This window comes from Sphaerulina musiva, assembly GCF_000320565.1.
Source record: "Sphaerulina musiva SO2202 unplaced genomic scaffold SEPMUscaffold_12, whole genome shotgun sequence".
NCBI classification, from domain to species: domain Eukaryota; kingdom Fungi; phylum Ascomycota; class Dothideomycetes; order Mycosphaerellales; family Mycosphaerellaceae; genus Sphaerulina; species Sphaerulina musiva.
This window is the reverse complement of record NW_016017394.1, coordinates 1,172,823-1,196,252: the sequence shown is the minus strand read 5'-3', so window position 1 is coordinate 1,196,252 and position 23,430 is coordinate 1,172,823. Positions and strand designations below refer to the sequence as shown.

Below are 23,430 nucleotides of genomic sequence, written 5' to 3'. Positions count from 1 at the left end.
CCATTCAATTCACAAACAATAATTGGAGAAGGATGGGATAGAGCGGCGTCGCACGGAAGCAATCAACATGTGACGCGCAAATCTCCGCAATCCAGAAATGCGACAGGTTTCCTCTTTATGAACTGAGACCTACATCATTAACCTCCTAGCAACTACATGTACCTTAGTTTACACTGGATGGCTTCCCCAGTCGGGTACTCCCAGAGGCGTGCCGTGGTGGAACTGCAACTAGTGGCCGACTTATCCTTTGGCACACGTGACTCGTAACTGACCTTGCTTCAGGTAGGAGGTACCTAGGTAGGAGGTAGGCTTGCAGCTTGCTGGGCTGGGGAAGGTTTTTGGGTCCTGAAAACTGAATTCTGTTAATTGAATATTTAACCTACTCGGCCTTGCCGCCGCCGACTTTCACACTTTTCGACCAGCAAGATTCTGCAGCCAGGCAACGGTCACATACCTGTATAAGGTATACCCCCCAGGATGGAGTTTGAGGAATCATCACTCCGCGGAATGTATGACCTTGTCACCCTCGGAGTCGCAGGAGGAACCCAAATCTCAAGCCGCACTTCGGCCGTGCTTGCAAAACTGCTCTCCACCACCACTACTGGTGATGAGACGACGAAGACGTCCATTGTAGCGCTCACTGCAACATCCAAAGCAGCAAGCAAATTAATCAGCATCGTGGAAATTGCCAAGCGAGAACTGCTAGCTCGAGGTCAGAAAGTCTACCAGTACAATGCGCTGGGCTCAAGAATGACTGAAATCCCGCGTCGTACACACGTTGAGACTGTCGTCACTGCGGAAAATCCAGCAGAAGAAGAATCTGATGAATCCGAAGAGGATGCCTTTGAAGTCATGGGAGGAGTCGTCGCCGCTGCCGCACCAGGGCAGGAAAGCGAAGGAATGAAAAAGAGAAATATACCAACGTTGAAGATCTATCTATCGACTGTCTCGGTGAAGGAGCTCAAGCTTGCATTTGGGTATGATGGCCGCTCGTCTTGAGTTCCATGTGTGGTAGTGCGTTGGACGTGTGTTGACATTATTTCTTGCAGAGAACAGACCTGAGAGATGATGATGAAGGTGACGTCCAAAGATACCTACAGGTGCCTTCCAGGTTTTGTGTACCAGGTATCTACAGGTATCTACCAGGAAAGGCAGGATGCCGTCTTCTCTGGTATGTAGCCGCGACTTCCCTCTCCCCGCCCTTGCGACATTGGAAGGACCTCGCTCAGGCTAGATTTATCAGCATTTTGGGAAACAGAGACACGTGACCTCACGAATCGCACTGTCTTCCCCAAACTTAGCTTGCACTTGGCGTCTTCTAGTTCTTCTCCAAGGAAGGCAGAGCGCAAGACCCAGTAGATAGAGTCCGTGGCAATGCCATGTGTCATGACAATCATGCTAGCTCTATAGGTCCCCAGTGAGATCGTGCAGAGATGCACGCATGTACCTGCTTGGAGAGCATAAACAACCTTTAGGCTCTGTCACGGATTCTGTCACGGAAAGGCTCAGAATGGAACAAGAAAGGATGGAAATTCCTCAGATGTGGTCGTATCATCGTACACAGACTGACTTCACTCTGCTGCTTGCATACACATCAAAAACCAGAAACGCCACTACCCACTGTCCTTGTGCCCGTTTCTTACTCGCAGGGAGTCCATGTCATATATTTTCATAAGTAAGAAACGCCCGCCCGCCCCACTACTGTTCGCTCGCTGGCGACTCTCATTTCGTACATCCCATGTCAATTCCACACATCACACAATGCCCATGCTCGAGTGTAATCCCGTGAGCCCTACTGCCGTATCGGTATATCGGCCGTCTCACTCTGATCCGATGCTCGGGCCTGCTGCAAGTCGTCCGGAAGATCCTGCTCATTTACCGATGATTCGCGGTGCAAGTGGCTCGCTTCCTTGACCGGCGAGCCCGCTTGTTGTCCATTTCCCGACAGCGTCGGGTGAAGGGCGGGAGCACCCGAAATGGAACCCCGAGGACCGTTTTCGGTGGTGGGTGTACCAGCCGATACCTGCTGGGAGAGGTGTGGGATGTTTTCGGGCCTAGGTGATATCGTGTCAGCAGCAGACCATCCTCATCTCTCTCTCTCCCCCTCCATCCTGGTTTCATTCTACATCTATTCTTCATTCTGTGCCTCTTCTGCTCATTTGAGATGAAGAAGAGAAAGAAAGCAAGAGACATGTACTCACGTCGGATGCTCCCTCCCCAGACCACCACTCAAACTTGCATCATCGTTCTTGCCGGCCTTACTCATAGCATAATCGCCCGAGTCAAAGTACTTCCGCTCCTGCAGCTTCTTACTGAAGAGATCCTTCTTGTTGGGAAGTTTGCCATATAAGCGGAAGAGCTTCTGCTCCTCTTCCGTGAGGGACTGCCAGAATGGAGTCAGTGATTCGCACAATGGTATCAGTACATCCGGGACAATGTGACGACGATGTATCGGTGGAGAGTGTGAGTGTGGAGTGTGAAGACGTACGCTCACGTCGACTTTGTTCTGTTTGTGCGGGTTCAAGGCCATCTTGGAGGAGGTGGAGGGGTAGGTAGTGGTGGTGGTGAGGCGGAAGCGTTCGGCGGCAGTAGTGGTGGTCTTTCGGAGCAAATCCCGAGCCTGCAGGTCGCGCCTTTTCTTTGTGTGTCGAGCTCTTTTCTGTGCTGGACGAGTGGTGTCTGTGCAGCTTTCCAGCGCCTTCGGTCTCGTGGGCGCTGGGGAGGAAAGGTTGGGCGATACGAGTCGTGGCGGGGCGCTTCCGATGGCGTTGAAGCTGGCGTCGTCGGAGTGGTGGTAGTGGTGGGTGCTGTTTGTGGGCAAATGGCCAATCCCAGGGTCGGTGCAGGAAGAAGCAAAGGGGTCAGAGGACGAGGGGATGAAGTTGAAGTCTGACGTGATGCTTTCTTCTCTCCTCTGCTGGTCGCACGGTGGTAGAGGTCTTTGGGCAGTGGTCGATAGTCCCCGCGAACAGCGTGCCGGAAGGTGTGCCGATTGGTGCAGGACAGCCAGGACAGAGCTTGGGTTGCTTGCAAAGCTGGAACTGGACCTGGAACTGGGTCTGGGACACTTTTCCTCCACTCTTTGCCTGCGCACACAATGTAACATGGGCGATGATTTATATTGGTGTAGTGTGGTGTTGTGGTATGGCAATGTCCCACAGTCAAGCGAATGAGCCAGATCTCATGGTGCAGCAGCAGCAGCAACAGCAACAGCAGCCGACCTGTCACTTCAAGTACATGTAGGGTCGAAGTTACGGTGACAGGCGTGGCACAGAATCTGGCATCACACCACTACTCACCAGAGGCATGCTCTTCTCGTGCACCACCGTGTCCCACGCGGACTTGTACCTCCCGCTGATACACTTACCTCAACATTTCAGGTACAAGAATCTACAACCCGAACGCGTCCCCTTAGTCCATCTTGGCATGTGCAACATCTGGCGCCATGGCTTGACCTATCCCTCGGCCTTCCCTCCGATACCAACGGTAGACGCCAAGACATGCCATAGACAACCATATCTACCTACCTAAGCGTCGGTTCTGCCTCCTGCCTGTCGGTCCAAGGGAGCATATCTCAGAGACAACCTTCTCCGCATCTGCATCGAGACCAGTGAGAGTGCGATGGGCTGTTACGATCTGGCCTGCTTCAACGCCTGCGTATAAAAGCTTTGCAAGGCGCGCACGTCTGTGCCGAGAGCAACAAAATCGAAGCGTTCTCTCGCTTTTCGAGCAGCTTCACCGTCCGTCACAAACAACCCCACCTTCTTCCCATACCGTTTCGCAGTCTCCACGATCTTGTTCATCGCCTCGAGAAACTCCGGCTCGGTCCCTTTGGCAGGCGTATAGCCCAGTAATGACAAGGCCAAATCAGTCGGTCCAATAAACAACAGATCTGGAGATTGATATCAGCAGTCGTCCTCGTCTTCTTGCTGATTATGCCTGTTGAGCTGTCTCTCGCTCGTTCGCTCTCTCTTACCAACACCATCCACCTGACAGATCTCCTCGACATTCTCCAGTCCTTGTCTCGATTCAATCTGAATCATCGTCACCAAGCTCTGATTCGCTTTGGCCACATACTCCGATGTTGTCGCGAGCCCATGCTCCAAGTACGCAAACGCCGAACCCGCCCCACGCACTCCTTGTGGGGGGAACTTGGCCATCGAAACTACCGATCGAGCTTGTTCGGCTGTATCTATCATGGGAACGAGTAGTCCACTGGGGAGGCTTGATGATCAGTGATGGTTTCTTCCTGTGATTTCAAGAGCCTCTGGAAAAGTACGGGCATGTTTCACTCACTGTGCTCCACTATCTAAGGCTCGCTTGATCAGCGGTCCTGTTGGGCCTCTGATACGAACAATGGGAGATGCCCCTGCGGCTACGACCGCGGAAACCATTTCGTGCATGTCCGTGTCACCGACGTAGCCTGTATTATTCGTGTTCATATCAGTGAGGCAAGTACATGTAGTGATCCGATGCAATACTTGAGCAGGAGAAGGAGGAGGAGGCGAGGTATTACGGACCATGTTCGCGGTCGATTATTACGGCCTGATAAGACGGGGGAAATCAGTGCTGCGACTACTGCTGCCTTTCTACATTAGGGATATATTTCTTACATCCAGACCTGTATTGGCTACGATTTGAGCTAGACGCATGCCTCTCATTGCCATGAAAGTGGACATGACCGGTTGGCCTTGGTCGAGCATGTTGAGTAGCTTGAGCTTAGGATTCGTCATAGCGGTGTTTTCTTCCCTGGCTGGTAATGTGGAATGGATGTTTTCTAATCAGTAAAGAAAGATAGAATCGGCGTCCAAGGAGGTCGATCTCCATGACAGTATATCCGAATGGGACATGGCCTAGGACACTTTCTTTCCATCCTCGGCCAACCTGCGAACTTAGAAGGTCTAGGCGGGGTCATCAAGTTTCAGCCTCCGTACCACTTTTCGACCTCACCTCTTCCGTCTGCACTGAATTCACGTCAGGGTCCCTTATAAAATCCAGCGTCACCACCAGACCATGCCGTATACACTCCAAGGAAGAAACGTCCTCATCACAGGCGGATCGAGGTATAAATTTCCCCGCTAGCCATCATCACAACTGAACCATCACTCTAACATTGCAAACTACCTACAAGAGGACTCGGAGCAGAAATAGCTCGCAAATTCGCCGCAGAAGGCAGCAATATCGCCATCAACTACCACAGTAAAGAAGCTCCGGCGAAAGAACTTTCCCGCGAACTCGAATCCCAATACCACATCAAAACAACAGTTCTCCAAGGCGACGCAGGCAACGTCTCGGACATTGAACGCTGCGTCCGCGAAACCGTGGAATCACTCGGTGGTCTCGACATTATCATCGGCAACGCAGGATGGACTCGATTCTCCCAATTCGACAATCTGGACGATTTGAGTTATGACGAATGGGACAAATGCTGGAATACCAACGTCAAAGGCAATCACGCTCTTCTCAAAACAGCCATGCCCATCTTTCAGGCGAATCCCGATGGGGGTGTATTCATCATGACGTCGAGTGTGGCAGGAAAATCGTTATCCGGGAGCAGCATGGCGTATAGTGTGACGAAAGCGGCGCAGATTCATTTAATGAAGTGTTTGGCGAATACGCAAGGTCCGAAGAGTGGAGGGAAAGTGCGGGTGAATGCGATTTTGCCCGGGTTGTTGTTGACGGATTGGGGGAATTTGTATGGGGAGGAGAGGATTGCAGGGTTGAAGAATATGGCGGCGTTGAAGCGGGAGACGAAGTTGGATGATTGTGCGCAGACGTTTGTGGATGTGGCGAAGAATACGAGTTGGACTGGACAGGCGATTCATATTGGTAAGTTGCCTTTTAGACCAATTTATCGTTGGGAGATATTTGCTAATTGGTAGATAGATTCGGGATTGAATGTCGGGCATATGTGATTGACAAGAGGTCATACCAAGCCAATAGGGGAAATTCCGAGCGAACTATCTCAGCCCGATTCATGATAGCCACAACGCTGGTGTGTATACAGTCTTGCATTCTAGCGTCTGTAGTCCCGAGACCTAGACACAGACCATCTAGATCAGCGGATAATAATCATGTTCCCTCTTCCTTCACAGCTCGTTTCCCTCTTCAGGCGGGCCTCAACTTACTTTCACTTGACCCAAAGAATACATCAAAGTCGTGATGTCCCTCTTCACCAGATCTCTACACACTTCGACATGTCTCACCCACCCACTCACCTTCACAACCACGATGACAGAGCAAAGCTGGTGGTGTTCCATCATCTACACTACCACCACCACCACCACCAACGAGACCTCTCTGTATCCTACTCTCCCAAACACAACAGCAATACGTCCCATCCGTCCATCTCGCTCCTCCAAACAAGCCACATCCCAAACTTCATTTCGACTTCAAGCAACGATGACAACCACAACAATATCTACTCCACCACGACCACAAACTTCTTCAATCAATCAATCAATCAATCAATCCCTCCCTTCAACAAATCAGATCGAACCCTCCTCCTCGTCAAATAACAACAACAAGAAGAAGGAGATGAAGAAAAACAATCAGAACAAGGGGAAAGAACAATTTTCTCCAATAACCAAGAATCATTCTCTTCCTTGTCGCAATCCTCATTCTTATCGTTGTTCTTGTCCTTGTCTCGATCCTATCGTATTCTACTACGGAGAGTACGGAGAGTACGGAGAGTGCGGAGAGTGCGGAGAGTGCGGAGAGTGAAATGATGATACAGAAATGGGATATTAGGAATACGGGATCAGGAATAGGAATACAGAATGCGTATAAGGGATTGTAAATAGGGAACAATAAATAGGGGAGAAGGGAGAAGGGAGAAGGAAAAGACGGGGTGATTAGGGATAGGGATAGGGATAGGGATTGGGGATAAAGATTGGGATTCATTAGCAGGAGAAGGGAGGGAGGAGACGGGAGGGAAAATAGAGTAGGTACATGTACATGTAGGTAGTCTTCTTCTCGTCGTCTATACCTATCTGGTAGGTATATAGATCTGGCGACTACAGGTTCTATTTCGACGATAAAGTAGGGGCAGGGTGGGTCCATTTGGCGTATCATGGCCTGACCTTTGCTGCCGTTGAGGCCAATGGCACACCGAGAGAGATGTGTATGCTTTATGTAGATGTGTTTTAGGCGGCACATTAGGAAGGACGTACAAGACTTTCACATGCTGCCACTTCAGCTAAGGTACCTTATTCCGTTTGAGTCACGAATCCTTACGTAATCCATCAGCCACGCGCTAGTGGGATTCGACATCAATGTTTAAAGTCACGACTTCAAACTGGGCACTTACTCACTACAACATAGCTGCTGTATGCCAAAACAGCAGCACTTTTTTTTCTTTTTTTAATCAAACATCCTCCCCTCCAGCTCCAGCACTGACACCCTCACCAAGCAGCCCCTCCAACACCCTGTCCCCGCCCGCCGCCCTCGCTCTCGCCGGAGAGCGCGAAATGAAGGCGCCCGCCTAGACGACTTATCATGAGCGCGTCAGATGGCGGCGGCAGCAACAACAAGAAGAGCCAGGGTATCCTTTTTTACCACCCTTCGCGCAACGTCACTCTCCTGGCCAAACGACGCCGCACAGAAATCAGCGCCGCGAGCGCTTCCCTACTCAGCACGTTCGCCGCATTCCCGCTTGATTTCACCAAATCGCGGATGCAATCGTACAACACGGGATTCGGGCACACAGTAAAAGATGCATACAAGGCTGAAGGTATGCGCGCCTTCTGGCGCGGAGTCGGGGCTCCGCTGGCGTCCATTCTTGTTGTCAGGACGCTCTCGATGAGCATCTACCAAAAGAGCAAGTATTTCTTCGACAGAATCATCCACGACATCACTGGAGAGAGCCCATTGGTCACAGCTAATGCTGCTGGAGCGTACCCAACAATTTGGACCATGCTGAACTTTGGTGCAGCTGGCGGTGTGGCTGGAGCCGCAGTCACAATCATCTCTTGTCCCTTTGAGCTAACCAAGCTTAATGAGCAGTTGGCTGGCAAAGAGGCGAGGAACAAGGCTGAATCGGGTCGCGGTCAGCATGCTACACACAACGGCGTCGGCGGCCAGAAGCCTGGAATGGTTGCGCGCTTCTTCAGGACTGGCAGCTTTGCCACTGCGTCGCGCCTGGTGAAAGATCGCGGTTTCGTTGGCTTGTACTCTGGCTACCGTCTGCACCTGATGAGGGACACCCTGGGAACCGCAATCTACTTCGCCACGTATGAGAGTGTGAAGCAGTTCATGGGCAACGCGAGAGGTCTCAGTGCTACCTCGCCTGGAGCCGTGTTGTTGGGTGGAGGAGCTTGCGGCGTTCTGAGCTGGGTCATAGTAAGTCACAGTCGTTTCCGAGTATGCTGAAGAGAGAGATTGCTAACTTCTTCCACTCAGGTCTACCCCATCGACGTCGCGAAGACCATCTACCAGAAGAATGCGCTCACCGCCGGAAGTGGCTACGCCGCTCGACCCAAGATCAAATACTTCGGAGGCAACTACCGCGGACTGGGAGTGTCGCTGGGAAGAACCTGTATTATCAATATGATCTTCTTCAGCACCTTTGAGTTCATGAAGAAGGAAATCAATGCTTTGGATCTCGATTAAAGGGCAAGCAGAGAAGGGCAAGCAGAGAAGGGCAAGCAGAGAAGGGCAAGCAGAGAAGGGCAAGCAGAGAAGCATGGATCGAAGAGAGAGGAACACACACACACAAGGGAGCGGGACGTGCACATCCCAGTTGCATGAGAGGATACTTCAACACAGGGGAGTTCACATTCGTAAGGCGTTTGAGCGTGGAGTAGGGATCATGGAGGCGTTAGCGTGTCATTGCTGGTCGAGCATATAGCTCCTGGCATACGAATTCACATATGGGCGGGCAAGGTCTAGAGCTGAGACTGCATTGAACCACTGTAGTTACCCACGGCTGCGATGATGGCAATTGCATGTAACGAGAGCGAGAGGGAGGCCAAGCCCCAGAGTGCTGAGAGATAGCACAATCGTGAACAAACATTAACCACAGACGGAACTACCTTTTCCAGATCTGACCACTGTCTTCATTCTTCTTCCCAGTAAGTATTGCTCATACATGTAGCTCTCGCGGAGGCTGAAGTATGAGTGAGTAAGTCACAGCTCTTTGGCGTCACCTACAGACACGAAGTACCAGCCAGAGAGAGACGAGAGAACGTCAAGTCCTCATCTACATCAGCGACCTCAGTGCAGTGTACAACAACAACAACAATAAGAACAACATCGCTCCGCCGCCCGTGTGCCGCGACCAAGTTCAATAAATCAGGTACGTACCTACGTCTTCGTCCTGCTTCGCGCACATTCGTGTATTGAACAACGACATGTATCTTATCTGACTGATGAGATGTTGTGTGGATTTGTACATACCTAGGTAAGGTCAGGTCAGGTAGGCAGGTAAGGTATTAGTAAAAAAAAGAGGATTTGTTTTTGTTTTTGTTTTGCTCTGGAACCCATGTTGTTGGGGCCTGGGGCCTGGGGGGTGGGGTGTTTGTTCCGCAGATAGCCTTCCTGGGGTTTTTGAGTCGAAACTGGTCCTGGGTACGTGGGTTCTAGAACTACATTACCTACCTGGTATATCAGACAGTTCGACAATCGACACTAGGAGGTAGGAGGTAGGAGGTATTAAAGGTAAGACCCCGAGATAACGGGAACCATGGGTCATATCTCACTAAGGTACCTGGTATGCTCGATGGATCGAGATCGGAACCTACCTTACCTAGTAGTCGGTCGGTGGGACTCAATACTTGACCGTACAGGTATGTGTTCGATTTTGTCGTATCTTTGTCGCTACCCAAGGTCGCTAATCACTATCCATATATATCCGCTCTCGCGACCTGTATATGCCTCACCTAGACTAGCAGTAGTTCTCGCGATAGACGGCCCAACCCCGACTACAGGCTACAGCGTCGCGTCTTGTCATATCATGGCACTTTACTTGTAGCCAAGTTTTCGTGTCGGCCGCCTTGGTTTAGTACCCTGATTCGCAAACTAGTCAGGGTTCCCCAAGTCTTTCCAACTCGCGTACAGGAACTAGTTCTCACGAGGGAAATGCGAGTGCCCAGTGGGTATTGGGTCACTGGGTCGCTGGGCGTGCTCGTGCAAAAAGACGCGTGCCCCACTATATCACCGGGCCAACCAACCGTGTTCAGCGGAAAACAATAGCCCCCAGCCAGCCCAGCCATCCACACATGGGCCGGTCGTTGCGCAATCCGCAGCGGCTACTGGACAAGTCGCAGACGAGAAGGTTGGGACTGTGGTTCCAGGCCAGTGTGCGTGTATCCGTCGTGATCGTACGGAGGTACTGCTTGTCGGATTTAGACTCTGTTATTGCGCATCTGCCGTTTGTTGATGCTGCCAGATATCTATTCTGTACATGGGTCTCTGCACTCTACCACCGCCCGGCACCCGTAGTACTATGGCCACCCGTTCGATTGATTGATGAGACCTGCCTCGCTCATTCTTCTCCCATACCTGACTCTGGATTCATTCCGGCCTTCTGGATCACTAACACACATTCTTGTCTAAGCTGTGCAACTACTGCTGGGGAGCGCAACTTGAACTTGATCCGCTACCTTACCTTACGCTCGCCTCCGATACGATACGATACCACCACGACCAAGAGCTCACGAATGGGAGAGAATGGTGGAGGAGAGCATGGTGTAGTAGTAGCAGCACGAACGACACCAGTCTCGCGGTCGTCTTCTGCATGACCTTGGCACTCACCTCCGAATCCATATTCTTATGAAGAACCAGTTCCTGCCATGGAGCCTCTGGGCTCTGTCGCATGTGGCGCTGGCCGATACCTCACTGCCATACAATCCGACGGCTGTCCTCACATGGGAGAACTCCACCACCGCATACATCTTGAGCGGCTCGTCGAGCAATGCGAACCAGGGCACGCTACAGGCATTGGATGTCTCGGGCCAGTTCTCCGTCAATAAGCTGTCAATCAAGACTCTGTCGCAGACACTGCCCTTCTTAAACAGTGATACCCTCGTGCCGTATGTGCCCATCATCGATGGCGCTGGCAACATCACTGTCGTTGCAGGCAGCTGTGACGCGGGGCCAGATGACACCACGCTATGGCGGTATTCGGGAGGGTGGGCACAACATAACACATCTGGAACACAACTCAGCTCAAGTGGGAACTTGGTGGGAGTCAACTATCTCAGTAACGGAGTGGCCTTCACGGCTGGCGTGGCCGATACAGTGACGGCAGCAGACTTCTATGTCTTTGGCGGCATGTGTCCCGAGAGTAATAGCACGGCAGCAACATGGCAAAGCGACGCAGAGTACTCGCAAACGATGCTGGAATATGCCTCGGGAGATGGAAGTACATATGATATCAGCAACACGGCCGCCAGAGGGCCACCTATACCGGAAGCGGGATTCTCCATGACGGGCCTCACGCCCACTTTTCGAGTCAACACGACGGGGAATGCGCAGACCCAACAGCGAGACTTTCTGTTGTTTGGCGGGCACACCCAAGATGCATTCCTCAATACTTCTCAAGTCGCCATGTTCTCTCTGCCACAGAATAGCTGGTCGTTCTTGCCAGTGCAGCAGCCATCAGCAACCAGAACAGATCTCGCTGCACGTTCGTCTGATGTCTCAGCGGTGGAGCCCCGATCAGGGCATACAGCGGTACTTTCGCAAGATGGCAGCAAGATCATCATCATCGGGGGCTGGGTGGGAGATGTCTCGAACCCTGCACAGCCACAACTGGCAATACTGAATCTAGGCTCCGAATATGGTGGAGATGAAGCAGAGGCATGGACCTGGACAGTACCCGATCAAACGGGCAGCGGCATCGCCGCAGGCACTGGATTATACGGACATGGTGCAGCCATGCTTCCTGGTGGCGTTGTGATGATCGTAGGCGGCTACACCATTCCCGCTGCATCATCCTCGAGATATGCCCGAAGGCAGGCGCAGGTCAGCGATCAGATCTTGCTGTACAACGCCACTGCGAACCAGTGGATTGACTCGTACACGAATCCTTCGTATACTGGGCAAGCGAGCGCATCCACGTCCGGAGGTGGAGCTCTAAGCAAGAAATCGCAACAAACAGGTCTGGGTTTGGGTCTCGGTCTGGGCGTGCTCGTGCTGGTGTTGCTGATTCTGGCGTACTTCTGGTATTCCAGGCGTCTCCAGAAGAAGCGGGAGGAGCGCGAACAGGCATTGGTGCATTCTGCAGGCGGGTCATTCATGGCTTTGGATCAGCCATTCCTGGATCATGGAAGTGTGCATGATCGACGCAATGGGCCGTATTCTGCCGTCGGGAACGGTGAACAGCAGATGCAACAAGCCGCTTCCACAGGTCTTTTCGTCAACGTGCCAAGTTCTCTTCAAGGCCTGGCAAGCAGGCCCTACAGCTATCACAAGACAGCAAGATACGACGACTCGCAGGTCATACAGGGCAGTGGTAATATACATCCCATTCTCGAACGACAAGATGAGGATGATGTTGAACGAGCCAGCACTCCACGGGACCCCTTCCTCGATCAGTCCCCAACTCTGGAGCCAGGACAAGTGCGCGACAGGTTTAGTAATGCCGAGGCGAAGCTACAAGAGCTACAGCGAGTGCTGCACTCGGGCACCACGACTTCGCCTGTTCGTGAAAGTTCCCATGATGTGGTCCCGAACCCGCTAGGAAGTCATCCTCACTCGCCACAACCGGCTAATGCCGCAGAAACTTTGCGTAGAGTTCCGACCTTTTTGTCCCGGCATCAGGTCATCGAGCGGAAGCCAGTGTCCACTGATCAGGACGCGAACTGGGAGGTGATAGAGCACGAGTACGATGAGCTGCCTGGCTCGAGCTCCGGCCATGGTTCTGCACCTGCGTCTTGGACGGGCCGCATGTCACCTACCAAGACAGATGAACGAACGTCCTCCACGCTGAGTGATCAATCTTCTCGTTCTCACACGTCCACGAACTCGATCACGCGCACAATGTCGACACGTACGGGAGCGGCGATGGTAGCAGCGCTGGCCCGGCGGGAAGCCGACACCACGCCATGTACGTCGCCACTGGCGACACGAACAGGAACCATGACTACGACGGCATCGAGCAGTGGTAGGAAGTCACCGTATTACTTCCTAGGAGCGCACACGGAAAGTCAAAGGAAGTCGAGGAGAGAGGCCAAGAAGGCACCGGCATTGGAGCCTATACAGAATGCCGATCAATCGACCGAGTCCTTCATGACGGCTCACTCGTCTTTCATCGGCCTCCAGCAAGAAGGCAAATCACTTCTCGGCGGCAGCCCCGTACGTGATCGCGATGATCCGTACCAACGAGCACTGGCCGCTCATGGCATGAACGTCAGCGGACAAAAATCGGAAGCAGAGGCGTCATCGGTTCCACATCGAAGACAAGGCTGGATGGGCAGTATACGCCGAGCGTTGACGACAGCCATGAATGAGCGCAGCTTCAGCATGACTAGTCAAAGTAAGCACGCCCACGATGAAGTGGACCCGCGAACCTCTGCATCATCTCCCACCCGAATGTCGGGCAGTGGGATTAGCGCCAGCGACGGCCCACGGCGTACCGTATCCGATGGCGGCGCGCTCCTCAAACAGAAACGAGGACAGAAAGATTGGGATGGTCTTGATCCGTACCGAGACGATCCCAACCTCGCAGGTGACTGGGGCGAGGAAGCTCGGACGTCTCTCGAAGTTCGGGAAGCCGAAAACGAGTGGGATGTGGAGGGTGCTGCTGCCAAACGCGACTTTCAAGTCATGTTCACCGTTCCCAAATCTCGATTGCGGGTGGTCAACGCCGATATCGAACGCGCGAGTATGCGATCTGCTTCAGATGGAGCCATCAGTCGCAAGGAAAGTATGCTGAGCTTGAATGCGAGAAACCATGTAGTGGCGCAATTGAGTCGAGAGGGAAGTGTGAATACGGTCCGAAGTCGTAGCGGAGGAGACATTGAGAATAGCCAAATGGAGTTGCGATTGCGAGGCATCATGAGGGCTGAAGAGCGGAATACTAAAAAGGCCGTTTGAACCGCAAATGTCTGTCTGGCTGGAATGTTAGGTTGTTCTAGATGCCCCCGTGATGATGACTTACTTTTCTTCCATAGGTGGATTTTTCAAAATGGATGGGCGAGATCCCCTACAATCAGATTCGCAATGGGGCCGGATTGGATTGGATGGGAAAGGTGAATGGATGGATGATTGGTACAGATTGTGAAAAATTAGCGAAAGGTGCATGGCGTCTTATTGTTTTGTTACTGGTTCAGGTACTCTTTGAGAAGATGATTTCTATTAGATCAGCTTCTAGTTTTTTTTTTCGAGACGAGTGTGTTTATACATATATACCTAGGTACTTTATGCTCGAGATGTATAACGCTTTTTTTATTTCTAGTCGAGAATTCTTCCTAAGAGTAAGTTAAGATCTTTCTCTGATAGTATTCTGTTAACTATACTACTATCTATACACTTGAGACGTATATTGCTTTTTACTTCTAGTCGAGAATTCTTCTAGAGTAGAGAACTTCCTTTTTACTTCTAGTCGAGAATTCTTTCTAAGTTAAGGACTTTCTCTAATAGCTCTCTATTAACTATAGTACTATCTATACACTCGAGATATATAATATTTTTTACTTCTAGTCGAGAATTCTTCCTAAGTTAAGGACTTTCTCCGATAGCTTTCTATTAACTATACTACTATCTATACGCTCGAGACGTATATTGCTTTTTACTAGTAGTCGAGAATTCTTTCTAGATTAAAAGACTCGAGAACTTCTTCTAATAATTTTTTCTTCTTATCGAGGGCTCTTTCTAAGTCGAGGACTTTCTCTAATAGTACTCTATTAACTATACTACTATCTATACGCTTAAGACGTAAAACGCTATTTACTACTAGTCGAGAATTCTTCTAAAGTAGAGAATTCTTTCTAAGTCGAGAATTCTTTCTAAGTCGAGAGCTCTTTCTAAGTTAAGGACTTTCTCCGATAGCTCTCTATTAACTATACTACTATCTATACGCTCGAGATATAAAACGCTATTTACTACTAGTCGAGAATTTTTTCTAAGTAGAGGACTTGCTTTTTACTTCTATTCGAGAACTCTTTCTAAGTTAAGGACTTCTCCTATAGCTCTCTATTAACTATAGTACTATCTATATACTCGAGACGTATATTGCTTTTTACTTCTAGTCGAGAACTCTTTTTAAGTCGAGAACTTTTTCTAAGTTAGGTACTTCTCCGATAGCTCTCTATTAACTATAGTACTCTCTATACGCTCGAGACGTATATTGCTTTTTACTACTAGTCGAGAGCTCTTCCTCGATATTACTCCTCGAGCTCGGCTATTATCTCCTTCAAGTACGAGTATTTCCTAATATATTCCCGCTGCTGTTATAGATACCTTATAGGTGCCTACCTTGGCTACGAGTTGAGCTATAGTAGCAAGGCATAAGATATACTTCTACGAGAGATAGTATACTTGTGCTTGGGCCCTTGTATATCGTAATTGCTATATAATATTGTCGGAAAGGACTTGGCCAATTTCTCGGGGGAGCGCGTCTGACGAGGTCAGGAGCAGTGGTAGCCTGGAGGTTTGCTGAGTTGTACACACATGGAACTGGTCAAATGTTGAGCCTGCTGCTCTATGCCTTGGCTTTGAAGCTCGTTGATGTTGATAACTTGAGGTCTTCATGGCTCGAATTCAGCAGTACATGATGGAGCAATTTGGTTGAAGAACTTCGTCTCTGGGGGTATCTTTGCTGCTCCGTGTCATCGTCGCTCTCCTCATGTCTAGAAACGAAGAAGTGAAGCTCACCGCAGGAACCGTGCTACCAGAGTGTACACCATGCGTTCCCCGCTCTCTTCTCGTCATCACTACAGTTTCGGCTTGCCCGCCTCGCCCTTCAACATAGCATCGGCGATATTCCTCCTCTGAATCTTGCCCGTAGCCGTCTTCGGCATGGCCTTGACGAAGAAAACCTTCTTTGGCACCTTGAACTTGGCCACCTTCGACTTCATGTATTCAATCAGTTCTTCCTGTGTCAAACTCTCTCCTTCCTTGACCACCACTGCAACTCCCACGTCTTGCCCATACAACTCATCGGGTATGGCAAAAGATACCGCCTCCGCAATCTTGGTTTGTTGTGCCAGTGTGTTGTCCAATTCGATAGGCGAAATCTTCTCTCCCCCTTTGTTGATGAGCTCTTTGATTCGACCTGTGATGTAGACATAGTTCTCTGCGTCAAGAAACCCTTGATCACCGGTTCGGAAATATCCCGTCGACGTGAAGGCTTCTTGGTTGGCTTTTTCGTTGTTGAGGTAACCTGCTGTGACATTGCTTCCCTTGATTGAGATTTCGCCTTCCTTTCCCTGAGGAACTTTGTGGCCTTCCGCGTCGAGGATGGCAACCTCGACGCCTTGACCGATGCCGACTGAGCCTGGTTTTCGCTTCCCTTTTGATGGGAGAGGGTTGGAAGTCATTTGGTGGGAGGCTTCTGTCATGGCGTAGGCTTCCAGTACCGGGGCTTTGAAAGCTGCTTCGAGGTCATGAAAGACTTTGGGGCTGAGCGGACTACTGCAACTTCGAATGAAGCGAATGTTTGGAAGAGGACTGGGCCAGGCTGAGGGTGTTTTGAGTAAAATTTGGTGGATTGTGGGTACAGCGGTGTACCAATTGGCTTTGTGGGTCACAAAGTGAGTCCAGAACGTGCTGGCGGAGAAGGCACCTGGGACAATCACACTGCCCCCAGAAGCGAGAGGAGCAAGGAATGCTGCTAGCAGACCGTGGACATGAAAGAGTGGCATGACAAGCATTGTGCGGTCGGCTGGGCTGAGCTGGTAAGTATCTTTCACGTTCGACATAGTTCTCGTCAAGTTGCGGTGCGACAGCGGGACGGCCTGTCTCTCTATCAGTACAGGACTTTGACCATGTCGCGCGCGGAGACATACCTTTGGCCTGCCTGTCGTACCAGAAGTATGCAGGACCAGCGCAGTATCTTCCGGCTCTGCCTTTGCCACCGGCACATTTCCACGCCCTGCGAGTTTGCCCTCATCCTTGATATCGAGCACTATTTCACCAGTCTTTAGGTCTTGATAGCACTCCGCCACAGCGGCCTTGTATCTTCTGGCAGCCTTTACCGCTGGCCCGTCCGCCTGCCCTTGCGGCACCAAAACCAACGCTGATGACAGGTCATCAATGTAGAATTCGAACTCGCTCTGCTTGTATGCTGGGTTCAACGGCGCAGCAATTCCCCGCTGCCATGCTGAAGCCAAGAAGGAGACAATGAAGGCATAGTTGTTTGGTATGGCAATCGACACGGCGGCGCCTTTGGTGATTCCTAGCTTTGCGAGCTTGTGCTGGAAAGAGAGAACATCGGCATACAGCTGCTTGTAGCTGATCTCTTGAGCTGGAGGGCCGGGGACGATGACGGCTGTCGAGGTCGACGTGCCGGAGAAGGCGTTGGATAAGGTAGACATGGTATGCGAGAGCTGATGGTATTGAATGAGAGAACTTGTTCGAATGAATACCTACAGATACAGGTACAGTCGCAGGATACCTGTACGTATCTTGCACGCCTATCACTTCAATCCCGTGGAGATGTCCGGTCGTGATGCAATGCCCGGCTTGACGATCTTCGAGGGCTGGTGGCCGAAGCGATATCGGCGGGAACGGGAACGGCATGTCGACCTCACCCTACCTCCTAGGTAATTCTCGGCTATCCTGTCCTCTCCCTCGACTCCTTTCTCCATCTGCATTGACACAGCCCTACCTCCTACCATCATTGGCGTGACGACGGACGAGACAGAAGAGCGCGCATGGAATGGTACGCTATTGCTGGCGATGAAGAGCCGTTATCATGGGGATGGGTATCAGAATACATCTTGGAAGGGTTTTTCCGGGTAACAAATGATCGAGTCACTCTTGTGGGTGAGCGACTGCGACAATGTGGATGGGGGTGGAATAGAGCGTGCATGGGTCGGGCACGGAGAGGTAGCCGTCAAGAGCTGCTGTAGTACGTGGTAGGTTTGTGGGCGCCAATAGAGGAGGCAAGGGAGGGTATACATCTACACCATGGAGGCATCATTTGCGGTGATACATACTGGAGTCTGAGTAGGTCGCTTTCACGAGCCCCTGGTGGTGAAGCGCTCGCAAGTCGTGCCCTGGTGCAACTGACTCTTTGCGCTTTTCCCCACCATGAAATTTCTCTTCACATCAATCCTTTGTCCCCCACATCTCCGCTGCGTAACATCACCATGGCTGTTCTCGAAACAGTCCCCGGCTTCTCGGTCACTGTGCATGTTGACGGGAAGCCACTCCAGGAATATCGGGACTCCGACGATGACGGCGAGCCCGAAGTGACCACATGCTTCGTGGAAGCCACAACCGGCAAAGAATTCGAGGTCTTCTTCCGGCTCGAGAAGGGCATCGAAGCTGAGTCGAGTGCATTTGAAGTCAGGATCATGGTTGACGGTACAGAGACCGACAGCGCCCTTATGGACGCGAAGAGAGCTAGAGTTCACGGTGAACAGTTCCAGAGCACAGGCATGCAGATTAGTCGCACAGAGCTTGCCAAGTACAGATTTGCTCCTCTTGAAACTAGCCAGTCAGAGTTGCAGTGACCAGAGTATTGAATACCACGCTAACGTACATCAGTCAGTGATGGATGTCAAATGACGGACGACGCGAATGAGAAGCTCAACAAGGATTTGGGCACTATCATGGTCAAGGTGTGGCACGCGAAGAACTTGAGGCAGAGCTCTGAGATAAAAGACTATTCCCGTGATTCCGTGGAACAAACGGTGAACCGCTTCTCGGAAACAATAATCAAGGGCCAGGCTCTCTCACATAGAATGGCGTAAGTTGAAGGCTGTCCCCCTTTTCTCAGATGAGCTAACCAGCCTACAGGTACAGTAAGCCTGTCAAGAGCGTCGATGAATCAGATGTGTACAAGTTCGATGTTATTGGCGGTATACACGCGGAACCGGCCGTTACCCGGAAGTTGGAAGCGCTCAGTGGTAGCAGGCTTTGAGCCTTTTCTTGCGACTTTGGGCAGACTCATGGAGGCCGAAACACAGATACCAGCAGCACTTTGCTCCTCCATAAGAGATTGCTAGAGACTTCTCTTGCTCCGTAGGCAGCTCGCCTGACCGAATCAGGATAATCTTCAGCGCATCAACTCCTCTGTTCTACTCATCTCTTCGGTGCGTCTTCTGCCGCGCTCGACGTGATTGATCATATGCGTGATATCTCCCAAGATATCGATGATTGCCTTACTGTTTGCAATTATGCATTCAGAAATAATAGAATATAGGATAGACAATGAGGCCAAAGACGGCGACACCTACAGGTATGTAGTTCTTCCGCCACAGCTAGGAGGTAGGTATACAGGCGGAGGGAATGTAGTAGTAGCCCCCTTTTTTTTGTTCAATGATCCCACGGCAGCCAGCCAATCACGAGCAAGCGGAGGTAGCATCTTCACATTGCCAAGCAGGATGACGGGAGCCGAGAGGCCCGAGACTAATGGACGGGAGGACGAGCCGTCGATCCTTCCCATACTCCACGCTTCTCCGCTCTTTTCCCCCCGCCTCTTCTCTCGCCTCCACGCTATCGCCACGAGAATTCTCCGAGAGACTGGAGGTCTGTACCTTACCTCCTCCTATACAGGAGGTATCGCCGAGGGAAGTGCGGTTAGATGACCGCTGAGGCTGGATCGAGTCATTAGTCGCAATTGTTTCGACCACCCTGACTTGTGTCGCAATACCTCCTAGAGATTTGCGGAGACCCCGGTCAGGTGAACAAAAAATTCATACTTGAAAGAGTATCATCGCACAAGTTGATCACGAAGCATAGCATATCAGGGACCGACGCCATAGTTCTAATAGTTGCTCGCGGGGCGATTTGGATTTCTCAGCGGCCTGTCTACACACGATCAACACCCGTAACGCAACCAAGCTTCGCCCAAGGACTCCTTCTGCTTATACTTAAACTTCGATATGAGTTCCAACATCAGCAGGCGCAAGCGATAGGCCCGAGGCACTGGCTTCGCGCATCTCTACATCTCATGCGCCATTTCATGAATACGGTTAGATGAAGAAGCATCTGCCGAACAGTGCTCGGCCAACCTCCTATAGAGAATCCTAACATTGATCAGCAGTTACATTGAGGCGGCGACCATCTCGACGCGGCTTAGTGGGCTCTGGCAAATGCGGCTTGAACATGCTGGGCCACGCAGGTCGAGTTACATAGAAGATACAGTGTACTTGTGATGGAAGCAGGTCCCCGTCAACCGTGGAGGTAGCTGTTGTTGTAGGTGGAACTCTGTACGGTGTTGACTCAGGACCCTCGAACCTCGGACTGGACCCTCATGACCCTTATTATACTCCAAAAACATCACCTAATGTGAGTACCACCTAGCGTAGTAATAAAGCTATGTGGACCACATGGGAAGTATCCACCCGGTCATCCACATAACACTGGACAAGTAAGGTGTTTACTCGTACTGGATCAAGGCTCTTGCAACGGATGGCACAAACTGTGGTGCTTGTGCTGAAGAAATAACCACAACCTCGTGCCCGAGAGATATGGGACGAAACCTCGAGATTCTGCCATACCGCCAAACAACTTGCGAACTCGTATCACACTACTTAAGGCTTGAGTTCTAGCTACTTGGAAGTCATCTTGCTACCTCCACCAGTACTGGTTTCCACTAGAGACGCATTCATTGCATCTTGAGCGAGCGCACATATCACGCCGGTTGACCGAAATTCCCAAAAGAGATCAAAGTCGTGTCGATCTACAGCGTCGGCAATGGGACTTCTACAGCTGACAATTATTTTGTCTCGAGTGGCTCGCCACTCTCAGCAACTCTAGCAAAGAAGCTTAAGTCCACATCTTTCTGATGTGCGTTATACCGTTCTTGGCCTGATTGGTGATTTATGACCAATGAGAGGAAAGCATGGCATGATATCCTCCGCGCACTACTTTACACTAACTATTCCGAAGCGTGACTGACCCCAAAGAGGCGCATACTCAGACCCCGCAGATGCAGATCTCTACCACCGACGACGGATATGGTCGAAAGAGACATGCAGACATGCAGATCCCAGCCATCAGGCCGTTCAGTCAGAATGAATATAATTCGAGCATGCTCTCCTTGCTGAAGACCACCAGCTATCAGCCACCATTCCCTGCTCTTCGCACTCACACAACGACAACATGGTTGCGACAATCCTGTCAACCGCCCTGCTCCTGAGCGGAGCAGCGGCCTTCCCTCAAATGGCCGAGATGGTTGCCAACAACAAGCGACAGGTTGGGATCCCGACAGGCGCAGTCCAGTTCCCAGAATTCCCAGGAACACCGGTGCATGCGAGCTTTAACAGCTTCGACGCAAGCTCGCAACTCGTATCAACTTCGGGGGACCATGAGTTCCGGATGCCAGGTCCTGGCGATGTGAGAGGACCATGTGCAGGGTAAGGATGAACAAGAATTTGTGCAGGCAAGCAACGTACTGACAGTGCGAACAGTCTCAACGCAGCCGCCAACCACGGCTACATCCCTCGCGACGGTATCGCTACTGCAGAGGCCATCAACACTGGTCTGTGGGAGGCATTCTCGCTCGACAAGACAGCAACTCTCTTCCTCCAGACAGCAACGATGTTCTTCAACGGTGATCCCATCAGCGGTAGATGGTCCATTGGTCCACATGACCCCCGGACGGGATCACTCGGACCTCTCGATGGCTTGCTCGGCAACGAGACCGGTATCTGTGCATATGGACATTTGAGAACGGAAGCAGATGCTTCCATCACCCGCGGTGACTGGCTTGCACCAACCATGAACTCCAACTGCATCTCATACCCACAATTCATGCAGGAACTCTTCGATCTCGCAGACCAGATGGGCAACGGCCTGATCACAGCACGTGTAATGGCGCAGCACTCGTCCAACCGCAAGAAATACAGCATCGCCAACAATCCCAACTACTTCGCTCCCGTGTACCCTGGTGTTGCCTTCACCTTTGGTGCACACATGTTTGCCAATGTGCTGCTCTCCAACCACTCCGCACAGGAGCCTCGGGGTTTCTTGACCAAGGAGGTGTTTATGCAATTCTTTGGGTACACTCGAGATTCCAACGGAGCTCTCCAGTACACCTTTGGCTCTGAGCGCATCCCCGACAATTGGTACAAGCGATCCGAGCAAGACCCATGGACTCTCGCCGACATTCTTGCCTCCACCGCTCAGCAATGTGTTTCCTACCCCAGCAACTGCCAAGTGGGCGGCAACACCGGTACCGTCAACAGCTTCTCCGGTGTTGACCTCGGAGATATCTCTGGTGGTCTCATCAACTCTGCGACAGATCTCCAAGACCCACAGCGACTCGGCTGCTTCATCTCGCAGATGATTCAAGCCGACACGCCATCCTTCCTGGCGGGCGTCTTCAACGGCAACCTTCTCAGCCAAGCTATGGGTGCGGTGCAGACCAAGCTGCTCCCTGCTCTTGCTGGTCTCGGTGCGTGCCCCAATATGCCCAAGGGAAAGGCACAGGGAGAATGGGATCACCAGTTTCCTGGCGCCAACAGTGCTGTTGAGGGACCTCGTAACCTGTATGGTAACTAGATTTTTTACGACAAGTTATGCCATTTATGAAAGAATTTCAATTGATAATAACCATTTTCTCTCGTCCCATTCACATTCCCCCCCCCCCTCCCCTCGTGGCTATACATACCGTGAACATTTTTTTGTGTGTCATATATCTTTCACACATCAATGTCGTTGTCGTTGGAAGTTGAAACTCAGTCCGCACAGGGAACAAGGATAAGTACTACCTTTCGGTATACGAATACCTGGCGATTCTTGGCGCGGCAGTATTAACATCCCGCTCCAGTCCACTTCACTTCACCTCCTCATTCTCTTCAGCTCTTCCCATTTACCAGAAATACCTTACGGAGATATGCCATTGTCGAAACTGGGGCACAGAGATTTGATGCGAAGTGCTCCACACAGCGGCTCGCTTCCTCGCTCGGTCCGAGGGGTCGGTCCACTACCATGGCGTCACTTCGGCGCCCAGTCCGAAGACTTGCACCTCGAAAGGATTTTTACACCTGAATCCTTAATTTGATTTTAGGTATACCGTATACCTAGGGGCGTTTAGAATGATTTGAGACAGAAACTCGGGTAGCGAACGACAGAAGCGCTGGCAATAAATGGAAGTCATCGATATTAGATGGAGTTTGAAGCACGTATATACATGCTACGCGGCTTCCTCTTCCAAAGAGGTGAAATGTCGATCTCGTTTTTGGGTGGCCCGTGAACGCGTGCGGCGTGGTGTGGCGAGATGATTTTCGGACCCCCTTTCTGACCCGAGCGGGAAAGTAATCTGCAAGGGGACACAGTGACACACACGGTCGTTTTTCACAGAACCTCACCTCA

At 51.3% G+C, this 23,430-nt stretch overlaps 9 protein-coding genes across 9 annotated transcripts; 6 read left to right on the top strand and 3 right to left on the bottom strand.

Moving 5' to 3' along the window:
• The first annotated feature begins 421 nt into the window (after window positions 1-421).
• Window positions 422-1,509, top strand: SEPMUDRAFT_152251 (uncharacterized protein). Its single transcript, XM_016907330.1, has 3 exons — window positions 422-977; window positions 1,050-1,171; window positions 1,244-1,509. Exons 1-2 carry the CDS (start codon window positions 478-480, stop codon window positions 1,060-1,062), a joined length of 513 nt encoding a protein of 170 aa, XP_016756757.1. The 5' UTR covers window positions 422-477; the 3' UTR covers window positions 1,063-1,171; window positions 1,244-1,509.
• A 2-nt stretch (window positions 1,510-1,511) lies between these two features.
• SEPMUDRAFT_152250 (Endosulfine-domain-containing protein) lies at window positions 1,512-3,185 on the bottom strand. Its single transcript, XM_016907329.1, has 2 exons — window positions 2,202-3,185; window positions 1,512-2,054 (listed from the first exon to the last, which is right to left on the bottom strand). Exons 1-2 carry the CDS (start codon window positions 3,104-3,106, stop codon window positions 1,793-1,795), a joined length of 1,167 nt encoding a protein of 388 aa, XP_016756756.1. The 5' UTR covers window positions 3,107-3,185; the 3' UTR covers window positions 1,512-1,792.
• A 388-nt stretch (window positions 3,186-3,573) lies between these two features.
• SEPMUDRAFT_152247 (Phosphoenolpyruvate/pyruvate domain-containing protein) lies at window positions 3,574-5,942 on the bottom strand. Its single transcript, XM_016907328.1, has 8 exons — window positions 5,887-5,942; window positions 5,129-5,829; window positions 4,969-5,060; window positions 4,614-4,928; window positions 4,521-4,545; window positions 4,297-4,423; window positions 3,977-4,215; window positions 3,574-3,892 (listed from the first exon to the last, which is right to left on the bottom strand). The coding sequence occupies exons 4-8, from the start codon at window positions 4,731-4,733 to the stop codon at window positions 3,630-3,632; spliced, it is 774 nt and encodes a 257-aa protein (XP_016756754.1). The 5' UTR covers window positions 4,734-4,928; window positions 4,969-5,060; window positions 5,129-5,829; window positions 5,887-5,942; the 3' UTR covers window positions 3,574-3,629.
• SEPMUDRAFT_53667 (short chain dehydrogenase) lies at window positions 5,014-5,915 on the top strand (the record flags this gene model as incomplete). Its single annotated transcript, XM_016909270.1, has 3 exons — window positions 5,014-5,063; window positions 5,132-5,829; window positions 5,887-5,915. 3 exons carry the CDS (start codon window positions 5,014-5,016, stop codon window positions 5,913-5,915), a joined length of 777 nt encoding a protein of 258 aa, XP_016756755.1.
• Window positions 5,943-7,407: 1,465 nt separating the features above from the next.
• SEPMUDRAFT_128937 (mitochondrial carrier) lies at window positions 7,408-9,018 on the top strand. Its single transcript, XM_016902244.1, has 2 exons — window positions 7,408-8,340; window positions 8,401-9,018. Exons 1-2 carry the CDS (start codon window positions 7,498-7,500, stop codon window positions 8,608-8,610), a joined length of 1,053 nt encoding a protein of 350 aa, XP_016756753.1. The 5' UTR covers window positions 7,408-7,497; the 3' UTR covers window positions 8,611-9,018.
• A 1,338-nt stretch (window positions 9,019-10,356) lies between these two features.
• Window positions 10,357-14,267, top strand: SEPMUDRAFT_152244 (uncharacterized protein). Its single transcript, XM_016907327.1, has one exon. The coding sequence runs from the start codon at window positions 10,771-10,773 to the stop codon at window positions 14,035-14,037; it is 3,267 nt and encodes a 1,088-aa protein (XP_016756752.1). The 5' UTR covers window positions 10,357-10,770; the 3' UTR covers window positions 14,038-14,267.
• A 1,222-nt stretch (window positions 14,268-15,489) lies between these two features.
• Window positions 15,490-17,487, bottom strand: SEPMUDRAFT_152243 (coenzyme A synthetase). The gene is made up of 2 exons (XM_016907326.1): window positions 16,950-17,487; window positions 15,490-16,898 (listed from the first exon to the last, which is right to left on the bottom strand). The coding sequence occupies exons 1-2, from the start codon at window positions 17,475-17,477 to the stop codon at window positions 15,876-15,878; spliced, it is 1,551 nt and encodes a 516-aa protein (XP_016756751.1). The 5' UTR covers window positions 17,478-17,487; the 3' UTR covers window positions 15,490-15,875.
• Window positions 17,488-18,254: 767 nt separating this feature from the next.
• SEPMUDRAFT_121404 (uncharacterized protein) lies at window positions 18,255-19,030 on the top strand (the record flags this gene model as incomplete). The annotated part of the gene is made up of 3 exons (XM_016901686.1): window positions 18,255-18,604; window positions 18,659-18,856; window positions 18,907-19,030. The coding sequence occupies 3 exons, from the start codon at window positions 18,255-18,257 to the stop codon at window positions 19,028-19,030; spliced, it is 672 nt and encodes a 223-aa protein (XP_016756750.1).
• A 2,228-nt stretch (window positions 19,031-21,258) lies between these two features.
• Window positions 21,259-22,602, top strand: SEPMUDRAFT_20042 (Cloroperoxidase; the record flags this gene model as incomplete). Its single annotated transcript, XM_016908321.1, has 2 exons — window positions 21,259-21,470; window positions 21,525-22,602. Coding segments are annotated over 2 exons (1,290 nt in total), but the record flags the coding sequence as incomplete, so codon positions are not given.
• Between the last annotated feature and the right edge of the window lie 828 nt (window positions 22,603-23,430).

Excerpts from the sequence above, each read along its gene's own strand:
- SEPMUDRAFT_128937 (XM_016902244.1), top strand. The coding sequence starts at position 7,498 with ATGAGCGCGTCAGATGGCGGCGGCAGCAACAACAAGAAGAGCCAGGGT. Across the intron at positions 8,341-8,400 it reads GCGTTCTGAGCTGGGTCATA|GTCTACCCCATCGACGTCGC; the intron begins GTAAGTCACAGT and ends TCTTCCACTCAG.
- SEPMUDRAFT_152250 (XM_016907329.1), bottom strand. The coding sequence starts at position 3,106 with ATGTTACATTGTGTGCGCAGGCAAAGAGTGGAGGAAAAGTGTCCCAGA. Across the intron at positions 2,055-2,201 it reads CTGGGGAGGGAGCATCCGAC|GCCCGAAAACATCCCACACC; the intron begins GTGAGTACATGT and ends GATATCACCTAG.
- SEPMUDRAFT_152247 (XM_016907328.1), bottom strand. The coding sequence starts at position 4,733 with ATGACGAATCCTAAGCTCAAGCTACTCAACATGCTCGACCAAGGCCAA. Across the intron at positions 4,424-4,520 it reads AATAATCGACCGCGAACATG|GCTACGTCGGTGACACGGAC; the intron begins GTCCGTAATACC and ends CGAATAATACAG. Across the intron at positions 4,216-4,296 it reads GCCTTAGATAGTGGAGCACA|TGGACTACTCGTTCCCATGA; the intron begins GTGAGTGAAACA and ends AAGCCTCCCCAG.
- SEPMUDRAFT_152244 (XM_016907327.1), top strand. The coding sequence starts at position 10,771 with ATGAAGAACCAGTTCCTGCCATGGAGCCTCTGGGCTCTGTCGCATGTG.
- SEPMUDRAFT_152243 (XM_016907326.1), bottom strand. The coding sequence starts at position 17,477 with ATGTCTACCTTATCCAACGCCTTCTCCGGCACGTCGACCTCGACAGCC. Across the intron at positions 16,899-16,949 it reads GTACGACAGGCAGGCCAAAG|GCCGTCCCGCTGTCGCACCG; the intron begins GTATGTCTCCGC and ends ATAGAGAGACAG.
- SEPMUDRAFT_152251 (XM_016907330.1), top strand. The coding sequence starts at position 478 with ATGGAGTTTGAGGAATCATCACTCCGCGGAATGTATGACCTTGTCACC.